The 19,326-nt window shown below is 36.1% G+C and overlaps 2 protein-coding genes across 3 annotated transcripts; both read right to left on the bottom strand.

Annotated features, from left to right (window-relative positions):
• Positions 1–219: 219 nt before the first annotated feature.
• LOC122042998 (auxin-responsive protein IAA21-like) lies at positions 220–3,499 on the bottom strand. Its single transcript, XM_042603421.1, has 5 exons — positions 2,895–3,499; positions 2,258–2,487; positions 1,222–1,363; positions 1,077–1,138; positions 220–555 (listed from the first exon to the last, which is right to left on the bottom strand). Exons 1-5 carry the CDS (start codon positions 3,359–3,361, stop codon positions 518–520), a joined length of 939 nt encoding a protein of 312 aa, XP_042459355.1. The 5' UTR covers positions 3,362–3,499; the 3' UTR covers positions 220–517.
• A 2,545-nt stretch (positions 3,500–6,044) lies between these two features.
• Positions 6,045–18,314, bottom strand: LOC122042996. 2 transcript variants are annotated; one of them, XM_042603420.1, is made up of 9 exons: positions 17,392–17,531; positions 15,434–17,309; positions 15,248–15,351; positions 10,969–11,038; positions 9,746–10,528; positions 8,670–8,872; positions 7,762–7,885; positions 6,954–7,154; positions 6,045–6,461 (listed from the first exon to the last, which is right to left on the bottom strand). In XM_042603420.1, exons 2-9 carry the CDS (start codon positions 17,207–17,209, stop codon positions 6,318–6,320), a joined length of 3,405 nt encoding a protein of 1,134 aa, XP_042459354.1. In that variant the 5' UTR covers positions 17,210–17,309; positions 17,392–17,531; the 3' UTR covers positions 6,045–6,317. The 2 variants fall into 2 exon arrangements, with proteins under 2 accessions (XP_042459354.1, XP_042459353.1); XM_042603419.1 differs by having other exon boundaries at positions 15,434–18,314.
• Positions 18,315–19,326: the final 1,012 nt, after the last annotated feature.

Below are 19,326 nucleotides of genomic sequence, written 5' to 3'. Positions count from 1 at the left end.
CTGAAGAACACTTTTTCAAAGAGACAGATATATCTGCATCAATTAATACACATATACACAAGGGAGCAAGACAAAGTTATGAGAATGATTTATGAAGTGATGACCTTTACATGACCAGAGAGCTGCTTGCAAAACTCAATAAAATGGAATACAAACTATTTATCCTTTGTTGTTCGGTAGCTAGGATAGAGATGAGTGAAAAAGACTTTGTGAACGACATTTTCAAACAGGAAATATAATTATAGCAATTCCAAACAGCCAAGCCAAGTGTTTACACATACAGACACAGTAGTTGCAGTGCATACACATACTGAATTCACAATCATAGAAAGCTTAGTTCCCCTAGAGAATCTTATCTAACGGAGTCTTGGTACATGTAAAGAAGCAGCAAACCAGCTAATTTAATAGATATATAACAATTTGCCAATAACCTTGTTAGACCTTTCGGTCTCAAGGAGAGCCTTACTGACATGATCAGGTGTGCATTTCCTTTCATTGAAGTGTCCAACCCAGAGACCTAGTTACGGTTCTTGCATTTCTCCATGGCCCTTGGAGCTGCAAGAAATGTTTCATGTTTGGTTAGTTTAAAACATGCATTTTCATCCTTGCCATAACACCAAAGCCACAAGCAGGGTTTTTTGTGATGCTACATAATGTTAAATTTGAAGTCTTGAAACTGCTGGAATATCAGTGCCCACTATTTACTCCATTGTAGTTGGTAGAACAGAGTTATACATGCTTTGGCAATGCATTAAAAGAAGGAAAATGATAATAAGGCTAATAATAGTGGATTCTGAATCAAGCATAAAATGTATGCTCAAAAGAGAAAAAAGCTTCCAAATATATGGTGAAATTTAAAACACAATATATCAAACTACAATACCTAAGTGTAGCAATATATAAAACACAGTTATTGTTATTGAAGTGAAAAGGAGGCCTACTATGATGTATTATTGCTTGGTCTAGCCATAGATATCATAGTAAGTTGGTCGATCTCATGTATGGGAATAAATTTCAATGGCTTATGAAAACTTAATGGCCGTTCAGGTTACTTTCATATGGTTTTTTGTACTCACCAAGTCCAATTGCATCTGATCCCTTCATTATCCTCAGCCTCCTGCAAGAGTCGATGAACATCCTGAAATTTTAAATCAAAGATTAAAAAAAATCAGATAAAAAAAGACTAAAAAATGTCACCCATCGGTACTTTGTAGTACTTACTCCCATGGCACATCCCCAACAAGCATCCAATCACCATCTTTGTCCTCATATGTGAGCACATATTCTGATCCACTTAGAAGATCAGTCAACTTGCAGTCAGTCAATCCATCTCGGCCTGGTATTCCATGAGAATCACACTGGCCTGAAGTAACCACAAATTACACAGAACAAGTAAACTCCTCCCCAAACCAAGCAATCATGGTATGTAAAGATTTCTATTCAAGAACAAAAAGCGCATACAGATTCTGCTTCAGCTATCAGAATCCCATACATTATGGTTTTCCACAAGTATAACACATGTTGTTCCATAATTGTTTCTGAACTCTTTCAGACAAGAAAAACATACATACAGAATAAGATTGGGTGGATAGAAATGCACCCGTGGGATTTAGATTGGTCACGGCCTAAGATTTCATAGGGAAGCTCGAGATGAGACACTTGTGATCTAGTCAATCTATCAAAGATTGCATGAGTAATTTTGCAATCAAGTGGAAATCCGTAGGCAAGAGTAGTAGATTGACCAAGGAAGGAGGAACTAGATACCCTGTCGGGGGTATTAAAGTTGACCCATGCAATGATCAACCCACAGGGCCTGTTATAAATATTATTTTGCAATATTGCATTATTGCTTGGGAGACTTTTACATGAATTGATCCTAAATCTAATATACACATAAATACAATGTGCATTTTCAGTATTTCATATAAGAAGACAACCACAAACTTCTCAATGGCAATTTACATTCATCTATGGTCTGTAAAAGTAGAATGAAGAAAAGATGTTAAAAAATATATAAATATAATAGTTAAGAAATAACTTTGCTTTCAAGCTATCACAACATGGAAAGGTAATGAAAACAAGCCACTATATCTAAAAAAAATCAAACAGCATGAAAGAAAAGTTTCTTTTGGCAAGAACTCAAACAATATGTTTATCAACATATCTAAAGAAGAGTGAGATCAATTACAATGAACAGGTAACAAAAGAATTAATGTTTTACGAGTACGGAAATATTGGACAAAAAACCAGAGCTCACCAATAGTGAAGCCGCTAAACATTTTCTCTAGTGCCAATGAGAACTCCTTATAATTCTGGTATATGTTCAGATCAACTTTCCTAAGGTATGGTGCTCCATCCATGCTGACTTTAACATAAAGGCATCCTGATCCTTGCTTCCCATCAGCATCTTCTTTGTTCTTTGATGGATTTGTAGCCATGCTGTTCTTACGATAACTACGAATTGGTGGCCAACCCACCACCTGTGCCCTGTAAGAGTTCATCCTCATCATTTTGTATCTCAGCAAAATTAAAAGAAACCAAGTGAAAATATTTGAAAATGAACGAGAAAAAAAAACAAAAATTACAGCAACCCTTTCAAGTTAAAGAATAACAATAACAACAAACCATCTTAATCTCAACTATTTTGGGTGGGATACTTGGACCTTATCTGCAAATCACAAAATAAATCTACGGCGAAGAACTGCGAATAACTAAGCTCATCAGTACTTTCACATATTGCTTCTCTGGGCAATCACTTAAATATATATTTAATAGGAAACGACAATTGTATTTTTCTGGATGTAAACCAAAAAAGAATAATCTTCTCTGAACAAATGAACCCATCACACAGGACAGACGAGATAAGAGCCGTAGCAAAAATCCGAGACACTTACTTTGCCGCAGGCGCGACTCCACGCTCATTCCCAGTCGAATTCCCGACCATTCCGGCAGACTTTCTCTCATGCTCGGTCGCCTTAGCCACCGCGTCCATGCCTTTGCCCGCATTTCCCAGAGCGGGCAGCTGCCCATCGCCGTTCTCCCCCTTAGGGGAGAACAACGCGCCACATTTTCCAGAATCCACCTCAGATCTACCCCCTAAGGCCGCGAACCCCCACTTGCCGGCCCCGTCGATGGCGTCGGAGAACCCTCGCTTCGCGCCGGAGACGAAGGACTTGGGGATGAGGCCCAAGGTGAGCCCCCCCGCCAAGTCACTCCGGTCGCGGGACCCGGATCCCGGGAGGCCGAGCCTTAGCTCCGTCTCCTTCAGGTTGAGCGCCCCATCCTCGGCGGTGGCGACGGCGGCGGCCGGAGAGTGGAGCTCGGAGAGGCCTATGTAGTCATGCTCGAGAGGCGGTGACATCAGCCTCGGCAGCTAGAGCCAGCTACCATTAAAAGCGTCGAGCTCGAGAGAAGAGAAGAGAGGAGAGGAGAGAAGAGAAGTGTGAGCGTGAGGAAGAAGGAATATTCCAATTTCTGGAGGAGTGAGGAGGGAGGAAATAAAAAAAAAGGATGAGAGAGAAAGAGAGGGAGAGAAGAAGCTTTATTTATTTATTTAATTATTTTTTTTAAAAAATAATAACACAAAATACCATTATTTTATATTTTATTAAAAGTATATAATATTATAAAAATATTTACGCTCGGGGATGGTTATGGAGTTTTAAAGGATGACCTAAAAAACTTACGATGTGGGATTATAGTTAATCTTTTGAGCTTAGTTTAGGTAGATCGATTGTATTGATACGATTGACTTCGGAGGTGTTAAGATTCGGAATTGACTTTTAACTATAATATGATGAGACAAATTAAGTATAGTGATTGCAATTGACTCTTGGAGTCTCGTTTAGAGTCATCCTCTATCTTGCTCGAGTATCAAACGAAATGCCGAGAGAAGTTGAAATTGTGTATTTTCTTTTCATTTTCATCTATCTTCTCAACATTGAAATAGAAATTAAGAATTTATCTCTCGATTACTTGGTAAATTGAAAGAAAATGAAAAAGATTAATGCCAAATTTGTGAAAGATTTATTAATAACTAATAAATAAATAAAGGATGGAAAGAGTTCTCTTCCGTTTCCTTTGGAAGAAAAAGAGCCAGCCAAAGAGAAAGAAAAAAAACAGAATTATTTTCCTAATGAAATAAATTATTTATTTATTTATTTATTATTATTATTATTATTTTGATCTTTTCTAATATTATTTTGGAAACATCGCACATGCTCCTTTCCCTTTCTCCCCATTTGATGCCTCTCCACCCCCCTTCATGTGGGCCTCCCTTGTCCCTCACTCCCACCCACTTCAATCATCATTTTTATTCTATTTTTTAATTTATTTATATAGAACTTATTTTTTTTTTTAAAAAAAAATAAATTAATAAAATAATAATACAATAGATAATTTTACTTTCATAGAGTTTCATATATAATTTTATAAGTTTTTTATTCAAGTAAATGAGTGCTATTTGAATGGGAAAAAATTAATTATTTTCCATTGAGATTTTTTTTAGACAAAAAAAAAATTCATTTATTAAAGTAAAAGGAGGTAGTGTGAGATAAATATTTGATAATATTTTTAGGGATGTCAATTTAGATGGGTTGAGTGAGTTCAATTTAATACGAAAAATTTAAACTTAAATCCTAATCCAAATAATCCAAATATTCCGTCCAACCCATCCAATTTGTTTTTTTTTTTATTTTTTTTATAATTTTTCACTTTTATCTTAATATTTAATAATTATTATACTACATTATGTTATTTATGTATATATCTTAATTTTTAAAATAAAATTTAATTTAATCTAAAAAAATCTTAAATCCTAAATTTAGGTCAACCCGAACTCGACTCGAAACCGATCCAAAATTAGACCAACACAAAAACCCCTAACACGAATATGACCCGAACTCGAAAATTCCTAACTTGAACCTAATTTTTTTCAAGTTAACTCGGATCGAATTGACGAATGAGATTCATTTTTAACACCCCTAAATATTTTTCTTTATTTACTAGATGCAAAATTATTTTCTTTATTTCCATCACAAGCATGTAATTATAGCAATTACAACGTAATTGTACTTCAGATTTAACCAATAGATGAATTAAGGGAATTCCTTTTATATACTTATACTATATATATAATTTATTTTTAATTTGAAAATATTTTTATACTTCTACTATAATCCAATCCATGTGTAGATATAGGAATGAAAGATGAGTCAGACTTGAGATTCAATAATTGAGATGGATGGTTATTGCCAATGGAGGGCAGTGGAATCCAGTGAAAGATTTGAGTTACTTGATCCAGAATTGTAGGTGTAAGGGGACCAATGTAGCTGCTCTATGCAACAGACTGATTACCAGTCCCCCCCTCACCCTCACACTTCTTCATCAAATTCCACACTAGGAAATCGGATCCGTCCTTGGCCCCATGGATAGCCGGCCTCTCTCTTTTAACCTCCACTCGCAGCGACTGGATCTGTCAGACTTCTGATTCCTTCGCCGGTAGTGGGAGTCATATCGACTGATGAGGCATCACCGGAGGCAAGAACAATTACTACTGAGCCGCAAGGGTATGGCACTTAGTCGCCTGATTGCAAAATCATTTAGGGCTGAGTTACTTTTTGGTGGGAATGAGTCCATGAATATTGGAAACTTGTTGAAGTTGCTCAGAGCCAGTTGCCTTCTGTGTAGACCATTCATCAAATGCGACATGGTTTCATCCCTTGGCAATTTCTGCATTGTCAATGCACTAAATGTTTCCAATCGACAGGGTTGTTCGACGGATGCAGTTACTCAAGTTGTTTCCTTGCCTACTAAGAACAAATGAGAGTTTTGCCATGCACAATTGAGAATCCTGTTGAACTGAGGCATTTGCTGCTGCCTCTTGTCACAAAGCCTGTGAAGGTAATGAATCATCTTTCTCCACTGCAAACTCTTGGAACAAATGAGTGTGATTCAGTTGTATCAAAACACAATTTATAGCAATAAGATTATATATCACATCGATCAACTTTAAATCATACAAAAATTGTAAAATCTATATATTATTTTATACAACCACTCATCTATACCCATTTGCATATTTCTTCTTTTGGTTAAAATGAACACAAAATGTGTATCCTTAACACAATAATATTCATGGGGTACAAATCTGTATCCTTAACACACCTTAAAATAAAGGAATTTACTCAATTAACATACTAAACTACAAAAATTTATCACCGTGGAAAAAAGTTGTGAAACAATCTTGGGAGGGCAAAGTTCTCGTGCACCTGATTCATTATTATTGGCATTTTTTTATCATTCGAATGAGATTTAACTCACAGCTGAAATGTTCCCAACTCATGGCCATGCCGGATAAGCCCAACCTTCCTTGGATTAACCCACTGAAGACGGTATGAAAGGTCAAGGCTGTGAATCAATGGCTTTAGCAAGTCTGCATCATCTGGCTCTTGCATCTCATCCTGCAAATGGATCACATTCATAAAAAATGCTGCATTTATATCTTCTTTGTCCGACAAATGAAATAAAACAAGAACTTGTACATATCTGAACTATTTGATGTTGGTTACACGAGTCGTATCATGCTATTCAGAGTTCAGACCATACCGTTACCATGTCATTATTAATAACCAAACATTAAGGTGTTTGTCTGAAATATTTGGGGTGAGCTACATTTAGTTGAGCTCTATGCAATATTGTATCACTAGCAATATTCAAATTAATCATTTAATATATTATCTAGAGTTTTGTTTGATCTCCTTACACCTTTTACATGATTCACTCCAAACTTTAAAAACTTGTGAAAATATGAAATTAACAGATTTGGAACCATTTCCTTCAGCAATTCAACACAGGCAACAGCAAGTCCAGAGCAACTTATGACAATTGGAACTTGAAAAATTATCGAACGCATTCTTCAGTTATATTTGAAGATATCCTTTAGATAAATATACCTGAGAATTCTGTTTAGGGAAACCGAGAAAGCTGGAAATCATGCTTGAGCGAGAAGAGTTGGGTGAAAATCCTTCTGGAGGAACAAATATGAGCTTGGTGCACTGGACAGGAACGAGACTTCTGCTCAGTTTTTCCCACCATGCTGTACCAAGAGACCACCATCTGATCATCAATCCGTTAGAAGAAAATGCAACTAATCCCTGGATCAGCACAAAACAATGTCAGACCAGCAACAAGTTACAAGCAATCTTGAGACTCAGAAAATATTGCAGAATCATGGTTTTACAGATTTATAGAGTATATTAAGCCCAAAAGGCGGGCAAAGGAAATACCTAATAAATTAAGAGTATCTATAAATTTTGGTTACAAGAATCACAATGAAACGATCCTAGGTCTGTCTATTCATAGTCTCATTTAGCCAGGAAGAGAGATGTGGCATTCATAAACGTATGTAACACAAACAAAAGATGATATATGAAATGCAGTTTTAGTTTATACTGCTCATGCGTCAGAATTATTGTCAACTTCTACTAACCAGCATAATGCAACGCATTGGATCAAGACTAAAAGGTCAAACTTAAAGACAAAAAACTGGATACAAATGAACCGGCATAATGAATGTTCTTCTAAAGTTTTAAAACAGAAGTGCCACAAAGCAAGAAGCTGCCAGACACGGTTTTACAAGCTGGAGATCAATTACAGCTGCAAATCAATGCACCAAACAATTTTACTTCCAGCAGAAAGCAAGGAAATACTACATAGGCATGAATAAGGGTGCAAAAGGCATTAAGATAAAGATAAAAGTACCTCTCCATCAGGTGAAAAGGTCAAAGCTGTGATGACCGTGGTAATTCTTGAGTTTGATGATTCTTCAAGCAAACTTGGGAGTCCTGGTGGTCCACTAGCATCCAAAACCTTTATTTTTGAAACACTACAATGAAAGAAAAAAATGGAAGTTACAGAATGTTCAAGATAACAAAGCAAGGAACAGAAGACCCAAAGCTCCAAGAAGAACAATAATCCCGCTACAACTCGATCCCTAGATTCAATCCAGCAATGATTCTTTTTTTTTCTGTATTTGCCTAAAGTTTAAAAGATCTGTTTACAAGAAGGCTAAGCTTCATCATCTTTGAACTGTAAACACGGTGTTCAAGTTTTTTTGTAAACAAGTTCATATTGACTAAAGTTCCGAGTTTGTTCACAAATGTTTGGTATGTTTACATTCTTCAATCTAATTGAAATGATATTACTAAATATGCCATGCTTCTCCATTGCTCCTGATAGTAAAAGGGCCTGTCACATCTATTTTAAGTCTGTTCAGTGAATCAATTAGTGAGGTTTGACTGTCTGCAAGTCAGGCAAAAGCTCAGCATACATATAGTATTATATTTTTATGTTGTGAAAGGTCCTCTTCAAAGCTTAATAGGCAGTTACAGTAGTTACTGCTTCAATTGGTAGTCCAAACTATGCCAACAAGTACAGGGCTAAACTTTCATAAATTGAAATGATTACATTTATAAAAGGAGGAACATTTCAATCCATAACTTTTTAACAAAGAAGTATCTTAATTAATTAAAATTAAACTATAAAAACCTAGCAAAAGAAGATGGAGTTGGAAAATAACAGCAAGAAACAACATTTGTACACACAAATCCAACTTAATTTATACCATCATTGGTATACCTTTAACTTAATTTATATCATCATTGGTATACCTTTCTATATCATATACTCGAATAGCTGAAGTGCTAATATCTCCAATAGCATCTCCAACAGCTAGTCGAGTGGATGTTTCATTTAAAGAAACCATTGGAAATACACGAGAAACTTCTCTTAGAGCAATCATGGCGCTACTGAAACATGCCTTACGCATGACCAAGTTTCCAGGGTCCATAGTTTGTAGAATATGGTGCACTACCTGCAATTTGTCACTAGTTAAGATCTAGTAGCGATAACTGTACCAGCAAATAAACTATTTAGTTTTATAGAAAATAGGTAAAGTTAAATGGATTAGTATGAAAAGACTGCAGGGATGCGTACAATTTAAAAGACAATTCTAAAATTTTCTTTGTGAAAATGATAAATGCGAGCATAATTACAATAAAGTCAAATCATTTATGTGAGACAAGAAAGATAAATAATAAAGCCTATCCAATCAATGCCAGTTTAGCAATGTTTCCCACAATATACAAAATAGCTGTCCCAATAAGAGTTCTTTGGTCTAAACAAACCAAAAAGACTCAGCCATTTGAGGCTCCTAAAATTTGATTTGGAATTATTCAATATCTGAATTTTTAATTTCTAAAATATCATCATCTTAATTTTTTTTCTAGGTTCTAAAATGTCTTTGAATGCTTTACACCTCCAGAGAAAAGTAGAGAGAACCAAGCCAAGTACCATTTGATCTGTGAAATTGCTCTTTCATATAATTTAAGAGTGAAATTGGTTGCTTCCATATTGAATAATTAAGATGTAAAAAAAATGAAAAAATGGAACCCGAACATAAATTATGTATTGGGGTATATAAGAAGCTGATGTACAAAAAGCCATCTGCAAGTGAATACAGTGACGTCCATTAAACATAAATCACTTTAGCAAAGGGTAGACACGAGATGCATTTTGTTAGCGAAGTTTTGTTGCCACACCAAGCTCAAAAACATAACTGTTATCATTACAACTACATTCTGGTCCGTATGGCTGTCTCAAAGAAATTATAATTGATGTAATGCCAAAGGAACAGAGATGCATTAAAAAGGAAACCTTTCACATTCAAACAAATTGTTTTTTGTACCTTATCAAGATATGGAGCTAAGAGCTTTGGAGAGCCACGAACTACTCGGATGAGAGTCTTAATTGATACAATATGAACAGGAGAATCTGATGAAGTAGCCCATATTTGTCTTTCTATTACATTCAAATAGCCTAAAACATCAGCCATTGCTAAGCTTGGTAAAAGAATTTCAACCAAAGCCTCCCTGATAGTAACAGCTACGGCAGTATTCTGTATTGTATTTTTAGCTGGAGAACCACTTAGACATTCAATTTGGAAAAATATATCTCCAATAAGATGAGGAATTTCATGCCCTAGACACAATTGCCACGTATTCTCCATTCCTTCTGCAAGGAGCTCCGCCGCCGTTGAACTGTATCTATCATTTGCTGACATAACCAACTTCAGTAGTTGATTAACAACCAGCTTGGGAAGAGTATTCTTCACTATGATGGGGTACCAGACAACTAAAGCTCCTGCAACTACAATGTTTGAGGCAATTGCATCCTGATTTGTTCCTCTGATCCACAAAGTCCATTCTTGAAATTCAAAAGATTCCAGCCATGAAATTATGGAGGCTATTTCAGATTCAACACTTGTAAAAATTTGGGCAGATCTGTCTAAGTAGCCACTCGAGTGTTCATTATTAACACTTGAAATAAAAGCAGAACTTGTACTTTCAGGATCTGTTGTTTTCTGACAGCACAAAGGATGTGGTGCAGCCCGTGGTGCGGCACAATGGAACAGAGAACGTGCAGCCATGCGTACATGCTCACTGGGATCTTGCCAAAAGCTTACTAAAAGCTGGAATTGAAGTATATTTAGTTCCAAAATCAAGTGTAGAAAGCCTACAACAGGATTTCCAAATATTTGTGAAACAATAACAATCAACAATGTCATTCCAACAGACAAAAAAAACTAGTGAAAATCTTAACAAGAAATGATTCCCACCATGGAAAATGAATACCGTAAATAGACAGATGAAAATAAGCGATGATTCAATCTGCTCATCAATAGAAGTTTAAAATATATGGTTTCACTGTTCTATTTGGTATATCAGATCATTGCCAATAAGATGACAATTCATTCTCCCATTTACGAGATCATATATTCAATTACTGATATAGTAATAGATTAGTAAGCTATTTAGAATAAATCAAAGACATATAAGACTTAGGAGCTCACTATATTTTAAGAAAAAAAAATAGATAGAGAAGATGCAAACCATTAGCATACTACGCAACCTGGAGTAAAGGAGGCTTTATTTCCGGAACTTTCTCTGCAAAGTTTCGTGTATAAAATGCTGCCAATGCACTGCAAGGAGGCAAATGCTTTAAAAATCACCATTATTTCATGCCACAGTATGGTTTAACATCAGAACTAAATGTGTTTTGACAGGGAAAATTATTGAATGAGTGACAGATCTATCCTTGTAAGCAATGTTTAAAACTCCATTCTGAAACCCATACTTGTCACTGCTCTTACTTATACATATGATCTATACAAATTGGATGGAATAGTAGACAAGGGCTTGGATAGTGTCTCGAATTGTATTTCTCCTCCAGAAACAGTGAGAATAAGATAATGCAGCTCTTGTTTCTTTATTCTATTAGCTTTTATCGAGTAGTCAAGTACAAGCATATAATTCCAAGTTTCCAACACATGCTATACTTTCACTCTAAATTAATAAAGCATATTTTTCATCGTTAGCAATTCTAACATATAATATGATTCTTTTTCCTAGTCAGTAGATAATCCCTTAAACCAAAATAGACTAATTATCAATAACTCAAATCTAAATTCAATTATTCTGTATTTTGGTTCTTTTTTACATCATTCTCCTCCATCAAAAAGAACTTGACTTTCCAAATCAGAATCTATGGCACTGCACATATGTGCGAAGTGGAGATGCCATTGTAGATAGTTTGGGTGACTAATTCTCCATTTGTTTTTCAAGTAATTAGGGAGCATGGTGATTGCTCATCAGCCTCATCCTCAATAATTCATCAATCCCACTGTCAGAGTGTCCATAATACACACACTCAATCTAAAGAGTGGATTATGTCACTGATAAAAGTGCAGGAATTACACTGTAGGAGTGTGATATAAAAGCAAACCAATTGAAAAGATTCAAAAGTCCTTAGCATAAAAGTAAGTCCTTAATATTGAAAATTAGACTAATGTTTAGGATACATAGAAATGAACATATGCATTAGTACTAATGTGTTAAGACCGAAGGAATTTATATATCTCTACAATAGTATGATATTATTCACTTCGGATCTAAGCCCTCATGGTTTTGTTTTTAGGCCTTACCCAAAAGATCTCATACCAATGGAGATATCTTTCTCTTATAAGCTCATGATCTTTCCTAGTAGGACTTTGTTTGTAACCTTGCAACCCCAACAATCCCCCCCTCTCTCTCTCTCTCAAACGAAGGACCATAGCCTTCTCAAGCAGAAAGTCTATCCGTTTGATGTTCGATCCTTGATCCATCATGTCTTTCTACCCCTCGGTCCAACCGACCTATTAGGTCTTCCTGCCCCTTGATCCACCGACCTACTAGGACTTCTTTGCCCCTTAGTCCAACTGATTTACTAGGTCTTTCTTGCCTAGTTGCAACTAGGGTTTCTACTTTACACGAACTTCCTGCATGGTGTTTGGTCCTCTTGATCCAGACACGAGAGCCTCCACTTCCTTTGTTCGAGGTCAATATTCTACTCACATGGCTCAATTAGACCATAGCTCTTGTGCACAGTCGACGATTAGACCTTCTAACAGTTCGGGCTCTGATACCAATTGTTAAGACAAAAGGAATTTAGATATCTCCATAATGGTATGATATTGTTCACTTTGGACTTAAGTTCTCATGGTTTTATTTTTGGATTTTACCCAAAAGGTCTCATACCAATGGAGAAATCTTTCCCTTATAAGTATACCCATGTGTTTTCAATGTGGGACTTTATTTACAACCTTGCAACCCTAACATAATGTTCCACACAATCATAAAGGGTCTAGAGAAATGAATATAAAGCTTTTTGAATATAATTTTTGGAAAGCATTTAGGGCAGGTATGACAAGCACATAATATTCCTTAAATTTATAATGTCTTGAATTTCATAAGCTTCATTACTCAGTGCAATGTTCCTAACATCAAAATAAATCTATATACTCAGCAAAGTTCTCAAATGACTCAACAAAGTTCGTGCAATGTTCCTGATATCAAAGTGAATCTATATACTCAACAAAGTTCTCAAATGACTCGACAAGTTCTCAATTGACTCGACAAGTTCTCAATTGACTCATAAATGGGAAGTGGTAGGTAAAAGAATCATATTAATAGGTTAAACTTTGGACCTATACACGACTTCAAATATACTTCAATTAGTAGTCTGATTTCTAAATTGTTATAAGCAAATTCACCAAGTGCCAAAATAGAATCCTAAATACCTATTCTTTGCCAACTAAACATCTAACTAAATTTCCTAAACTATGATGAATGACCTTGGTCTATTAGTACATGGATGGAAAGCAAACATAACTTAAATTAAATCTCATACAGTCTAAAAATCTCTTTAAATAATAATTTAGCTATATGTGATGCATTTTTGGCCTTGTCACACGGTGACATCTTAAAATCAATTTACAACTACTAAGATTTAGTTATGGCTTTAATTAATCCCAGGTAAACCCAAAACAAAGTATGTGCTAATGACTTTCTAGGCTCATGGAGAATCAATGATAGACACGTGTTATTTAGTTGCCTTGACTGAGTGACACATGTGAATCTATGATACGATCCAATCAATATCTTGTCACAATGAGCAAGCAAAATTGATCTCAAATCAAAAAATCAAAGATCATAGTGATCCCCATCTCGAACATCAGAGACATATTTATGCCAACAATCAAATCTTATCATTGGCGGTGTTCATTGTGTGTAATTTGACCATTACATGGCTCAATGCATCAAAATATTTTTATCATCCACACCAAGTTAATATTTAGGACAAAAGTGTATTTCTAGAGAAATATCCAACCCACTTAACATATTTACTTAGTTTCCTCTATTGATTGGATGAAACTCCGTGTCTTATGCTCGGAGTACAAGATGAGTTCAAGAGGCAATAAGTAGTGATGTCAATGCCTTAGGGCCTAACAATAGTATTGAAATTGAAATAGGTTTGGCTAATCTCAGATAATTCCTTAACATAGAGATGACTCCTTTTGAGGGAGATATTTATATCTCACAATATAAGAATGTATTTGATAGCAGAATAGGTATAAACCCTAATAAAGCCAATAAAGTTTTATTGTGACAATCAACCTAAGAAGCGTATAGCCTTGAATCTCATTTTTCAAAATAAATAAACAATATAAATATTAATCTCACTTCATTGGAGAAAAAAAATGCAAGATTGTCGTATCTTTTGTTAGTTATAATGATTAGTTAGCAAATTTGCAAACCAAATAGCTAAGAGGGCTTGAAATTGAATATATTTATAATAACATAGGTTTTTTTAATATAATTGAACTAGCTAAAGGGAGAATGTCATAAGATAATTGGGCTCATATATAAATGTGTAAGATACAAGGGTCCATTTTTAATATTCCATATTCATAATAATATTGAAATATAAATAGAAGGATTACCTAAGGCCGTGTGGATTAATTCCTTTAATCATAATGACTCTAAAGCTTATTAATCAACACATTCAATTTATAAATTTCATATAAAAAATATATGTCAATCATTTAATAAACAATATATAATAATATCTAAAGTGTCCATCGCAATAAAATAAAGTGTCCATCACTTATAAAACAAGTTGAAACTTATGAGTTATATGCTACCAAATATGCTAGCTTAAGTTTGTAAGTCAATCTAGTTCAATTTAAATGATCCAAAATAAGCCAAGATTTTTATCTGCATAATGTAGGTTGCATAAGCTATGTGTAATTTATATGTGATCTACTTCCAATGGATCAAGGTGGCCACATATGACCTAGACGACCACATTTTAGAACCATTAAGGGGAATGTTAGAATTAATATTCCATGTTAAATACTTAATCATTAGATGTTATGTTAGAGTCCAATAGCGGTTCTCTTTAAACTTATAATGATATTCACTCTCACAACTAGGTGTTAATTCAATGTTTCATGGGTGAAAGAGATGTCTACTTGTCTTTTGATTAACATAATGCAATTTTATTCCTCTCAACTAGGTTTTTCAACAAACATGCCACACAGAAACAGTATAGAGCCTTTCAAAATCTTCATGTAGATACATGGTACATGGTGGTGCATATCTAGTGAGACAATACATTTATACCTTCTGTTATAATAGAATATTAAGAAATCTTAAGGTCATTGTCCTCTAGTTTCACATGTCATAGATAATATTTGATTCATCAAGTCAATAATTAGCTTGATGATCTAATGATAGCATAGCCCAACACAAATACCTGAACGTATAACATCTTCAAAGAAAATTTTCATAGCAGACAAAAGAAAACAAACCTGCTAGCTGTTGCACAAGTATGCAATATAGTGATCATGCGCTGTGCAAGAGATACTATTGTTAAAGATCTCATTGCAGAGAACTCATGTGAGGACTTCCAAAGCTGAAAAAGAGAAAGCTAACTCAGACAAGTTAATAAAAGTAAAACTAAGAAGCTAATAAAAGTGCTAATCTGAAGCAATTACCTTGAGAGTACTGCATAAGCCAGGGAACATCAGTGTTAGGGATCCTCTATCACCTATCACTCCAGCACCTATACGACAACCTTCTGGTTTACAAATGTGCATTTCATCTTCTAGTACTTTGTCTAATTCATCATCAACATCCCATAGATGTAGAAAACATAAACTGAATCTAAGTATATGTCCTTCAAGTGACCCTTTTATAAGTCTGCTATCAGGTCCTTGAGAATTAAAAGTAGAAGATTTGTGACGACCACCTGGCTCAGTGATATCATTTTCAGAAACTTGAACATTTATTTGCTTATCACTGTTTTGTATAGAGAGAGGAAACATAAGAGAAGAAAGATCAAATTTCAACACCGCAATACCAGGGAATGGACAAGAACATTTCACAGGATGCTTCTTTCTACTAGCTCTTTGTGATTTTGTTTGGCTTGTAGAGATATCTCTAGCTAAATCGTGATCAACATCACATGTGTTTGGAGTGCGCATCAAAATTGGCTTCCTTGCCTTGGTGTTCTCTAGCTGATTAGTATTGCTGTCGAAAGAATCCATACTCCTATGAGATTTAACAGTTTTAGACAAGATTGCACCAGCCTCTGGTTTTACATTGGATAGTGAAATTATTGCATCTTTAGGAGCTGAAAGATGCAGCGAAGATGCTGAAGTTGTACCACCTAAAATGGTTCCAGTAATAGAGTTTTTATGGATGCCTTTGCAGAAATGATCAAACATTGATTGAGATGCTGTCCCCCTGATAATCCGCTCTCGAACACCTGTTTTCACATCCCAAAGATATAAAACACTGACAGCATCTGATAGTGACTGAAGGTTCCTACACAGGCATGCTATATATCCTTTTGTGCTGTCCCATGCAACCATAGATGGATAACTGGGATGCCCAGGAAACATTCTTTCAACTCTCAAAGTCTCCAGTGAAACAAGAGCTACATAACAATCTTCTCCAACAGACAGGAAGCAATTATTCCAAGGATGACAGGTCCAAGTTGGTGGCAATATAATTTGCCTAATAGGAGCTACATGATGATGCATTACTAAAATAAGGTTACCTGTATCCATATTCCATATTCGAGTTGTGCAGTCCATACTTCCAGAAATCAAAACATTGTGAAAAGTAAGCTCCTCTGAATATGGAGCCATACGATGTGCAGCCAAACCAAGAACGGCACCTGTGTGCCCATCAAATACACGATCAGAAATTTGCAAATAATTGGAATTATTTGACCTTCCAGAACAAGAATTCTCCTCATGAAACACATTTACAAATTGGCATATTTCTATCTGACCATTATAGAAACCATAAACTACAGCATATGGGCCATATAAGTCTTCAGAAAGGACCATTGAAGACGAGACAGCATTATTCACTCCAAAGAAATCACTGCTACCATCACCGTACTTGCCAGATGAACCACTGGAGTATCCGAGGTAACTATCCTGGATGTTTTTCTCTGCGCCTTCTTCCACCGCATTCATGCATGCAAATGCTGGTTCAACAGAAAAACTGCCTTCGCCAAGCATTTCTGTAGCATATGGTCTACCATCTACCATTCCTTCTGATTTTGTAATGCACCAATTTGTAATCACAGGTTTCCATACTAAAGAACCACCAACTCTGAAGCATAAAGATTCTGCACGAACTAGACATTGATTTAATTGACAGAAATGGACAGATTTATTCTCGTCGAGAATGTTAGGGTTTGCTGGAATTTCACACAGAAGCTGAAACTTGAATGTAGCATCTGAGATCGAAACCATATATACCACTCCTGCCCCGGTATTGCTCCAAGCAAAAAATCTCCTGGTAAACCCATCAGCCAAATCCTCAGGCTCTGACGGATTTTGTTCATCTTCTTCTCTGAGAAACATACCTCCAATCAGTAGTGACTTCTTAGAAGAGTATTCATTGAGGAGGGAGCTACCAGCTAAATGGATCTCACCTAAGGTGGCACCATCTTTAACCAACTTGAACACACAGTAATCCGCCCATATAAGTGCCAAAATTTTCCCATCGATGGAAACTGCCACCGCTACGGCGTTTGGTTCGTCCTGAAAACTCCTTCCGGAGATAGATGCAGTGGCATCGGAAGATGAGTCTCTTTGAGGGGATGTGGTTTCTTCACCGTCGTGTTCTTTCTCGGAAACCCTAAAAAATTTTGTCTTTCCATGCCCGTCAACCAAGATCGCATCGTGCCTCTTCTGTCCTCCATCATCCGACAACGGAATCACCATCATCGACTTCACAGGACCAATTGGCAAGCTTCCGTGGAAGACGGTCCGAAGCACGTTCAGAGACCAAGAATCGACTATGACCACAGCACACCTCGAGCCTTCGGGCGCGTGGTGACCAACAGAGTCGGGAGATGTGCAGATGATGCACGCGTACCGCGGAGACGAAGGTAGTGGCGATACAAGAGAAGGAGACCCTGCCCAAGGCGGAAGCTTTCTCCTGCGACGGCATCGGCCGCTCGCAGCGGTCCAGACACAGAGCACGCCATCGGCGCAGGCACTCAGCAGCGCTTTGGGGCCGTGCAGATCGAACTCGGAGGACGAGCAAGGGGATAGATCGGAAATGGTCGAAGCGTGTCCGCAGAGCAAGGCCACGGGTCGGATCTCGGGAAGGGCAGCGAGGCTCCACCAGACGATGGAGCCATCGGATCCACCGGTGTAGAAAGCGGGAGACGGGAGGTTGAGGACGAGAGCTGCGGTGACACGGTGAGAGGGAGGAGCGGCAGGCCAAAGGCACGTGGCCGACGGGCACTTCATCCAGCGCCGGTGGCCGTCGTCTAGGTGTTCGAGGCTTCCTTCACGACTCTGCGAAACATCGCTGGTTCATTCCACCGTCAAGGAATGGACCGGCTACTTGAGCCGGACAGTTCACCCCTGGAAACTGCCACGGGTGACGTCATCCTAAGCGAACCACAGCATTGAAGATGGAAAAGGCCCATTCAAAAAGCCCAAGAGTTATCGGATCCGGTTGAAAACTGATAACCCGAACCCTCGTAACACTCATTAAACTAGAGAGGGAAAATTCGGTTTTTTTATTTTTCCGAATGTATCTTTTTTTTTTAACGAATTTACACGTGGCTCGAATTAAATGTTCTTCAAAATTAGAACATATGTTCATAAATAAATTTTTTAAAAACGATAACAAATAATATTATATATTAAATTTACTAACAAATTACGCAAACTTAAAAATAAAAAAATTCAAACAGTTAAATAAATTTAAATTAAAAAATCTATAGAATTTATAAATCTCTTTTGCACATCATGGCAACAATCTGGTGTTGAAATCTAACAAGGCCTCGATGATACTTTTATTGGTCACCATACGCAGCTTCTAAGTGGTTTGTATTTTATCCTGATATATTTATAAGATTTTTTTTTTTTCCAAATGAGGATCGCAATTAGATTTCAAACACCTCAGATATTATAGATTAACTGAAATTATCATTTTTTTAAAAAATATTTTGCATTTCATTAATGGGATAAAATTCAGACACATTGATTATTAAAAAAGCATGTTTTTCACTTATTGTAGCTAAAGTAGAACCTTTCTTGTTTAAGATAAAAAATAATAATAATTTGTGTCATTATATTTATTTAAAGTCATTGAGGTCTTAAAATAACTATATTTATTTTAAATTTACGTCATTATATTTCTATTAGTCCCCTAAATAGATTCAAGTTCTTTTTTTCCCCCATATTTAAAGTCTTTTTAAGGTCACCGATGACTTTATATTGAAAACATTTAATAGCCCTAAATTAAGAGGGTTTGATGGCTCTAAAGATTTTAAATTCATGCTAAATAAATAAAATTACACTCCTATCGACCCCATAAATCTATCCCTATATATATATAATCATTATTA

The sequence above is a fragment of the Zingiber officinale genome, chromosome 2A (genome assembly GCF_018446385.1).
Source record: "Zingiber officinale cultivar Zhangliang chromosome 2A, Zo_v1.1, whole genome shotgun sequence".
NCBI classification, from domain to species: domain Eukaryota; kingdom Viridiplantae; phylum Streptophyta; class Magnoliopsida; order Zingiberales; family Zingiberaceae; genus Zingiber; species Zingiber officinale.
The sequence above is the reverse complement of the archived record's forward strand: the minus strand, read 5'-3'. Positions and strand labels throughout refer to the sequence as shown.

Excerpts from the sequence above, each read along its gene's own strand:
- LOC122042998 (XM_042603421.1), bottom strand. The coding sequence starts at position 3,361 with ATGTCACCGCCTCTCGAGCATGACTACATAGGCCTCTCCGAGCTCCAC. Across the intron at positions 1,364-2,257 it reads GTTTAGCGGCTTCACTATTG|GCCAGTGTGATTCTCATGGA; the intron begins GTGAGCTCTGGT and ends TGGTTACTTCAG. Across the intron at positions 556-1,076 it reads ATCAGATGCAATTGGACTTG|CTCCAAGGGCCATGGAGAAA; the intron begins GTGAGTACAAAA and ends CATTTCTTGCAG.
- LOC122042996 (XM_042603419.1), bottom strand. The coding sequence starts at position 18,217 with ATGAAGTGCCCGTCGGCCACGTGCCTTTGGCCTGCCGCTCCTCCCTCT. Across the intron at positions 10,529-10,968 it reads TAAAGCCTCCTTTACTCCAG|CTTTTAGTAAGCTTTTGGCA; the intron begins GTTGCGTAGTAT and ends CTTCAATTCCAG. Across the intron at positions 8,873-9,745 it reads TAGCTCCATATCTTGATAAG|GTAGTGCACCATATTCTACA; the intron begins GTACAAAAAACA and ends GACAAATTGCAG.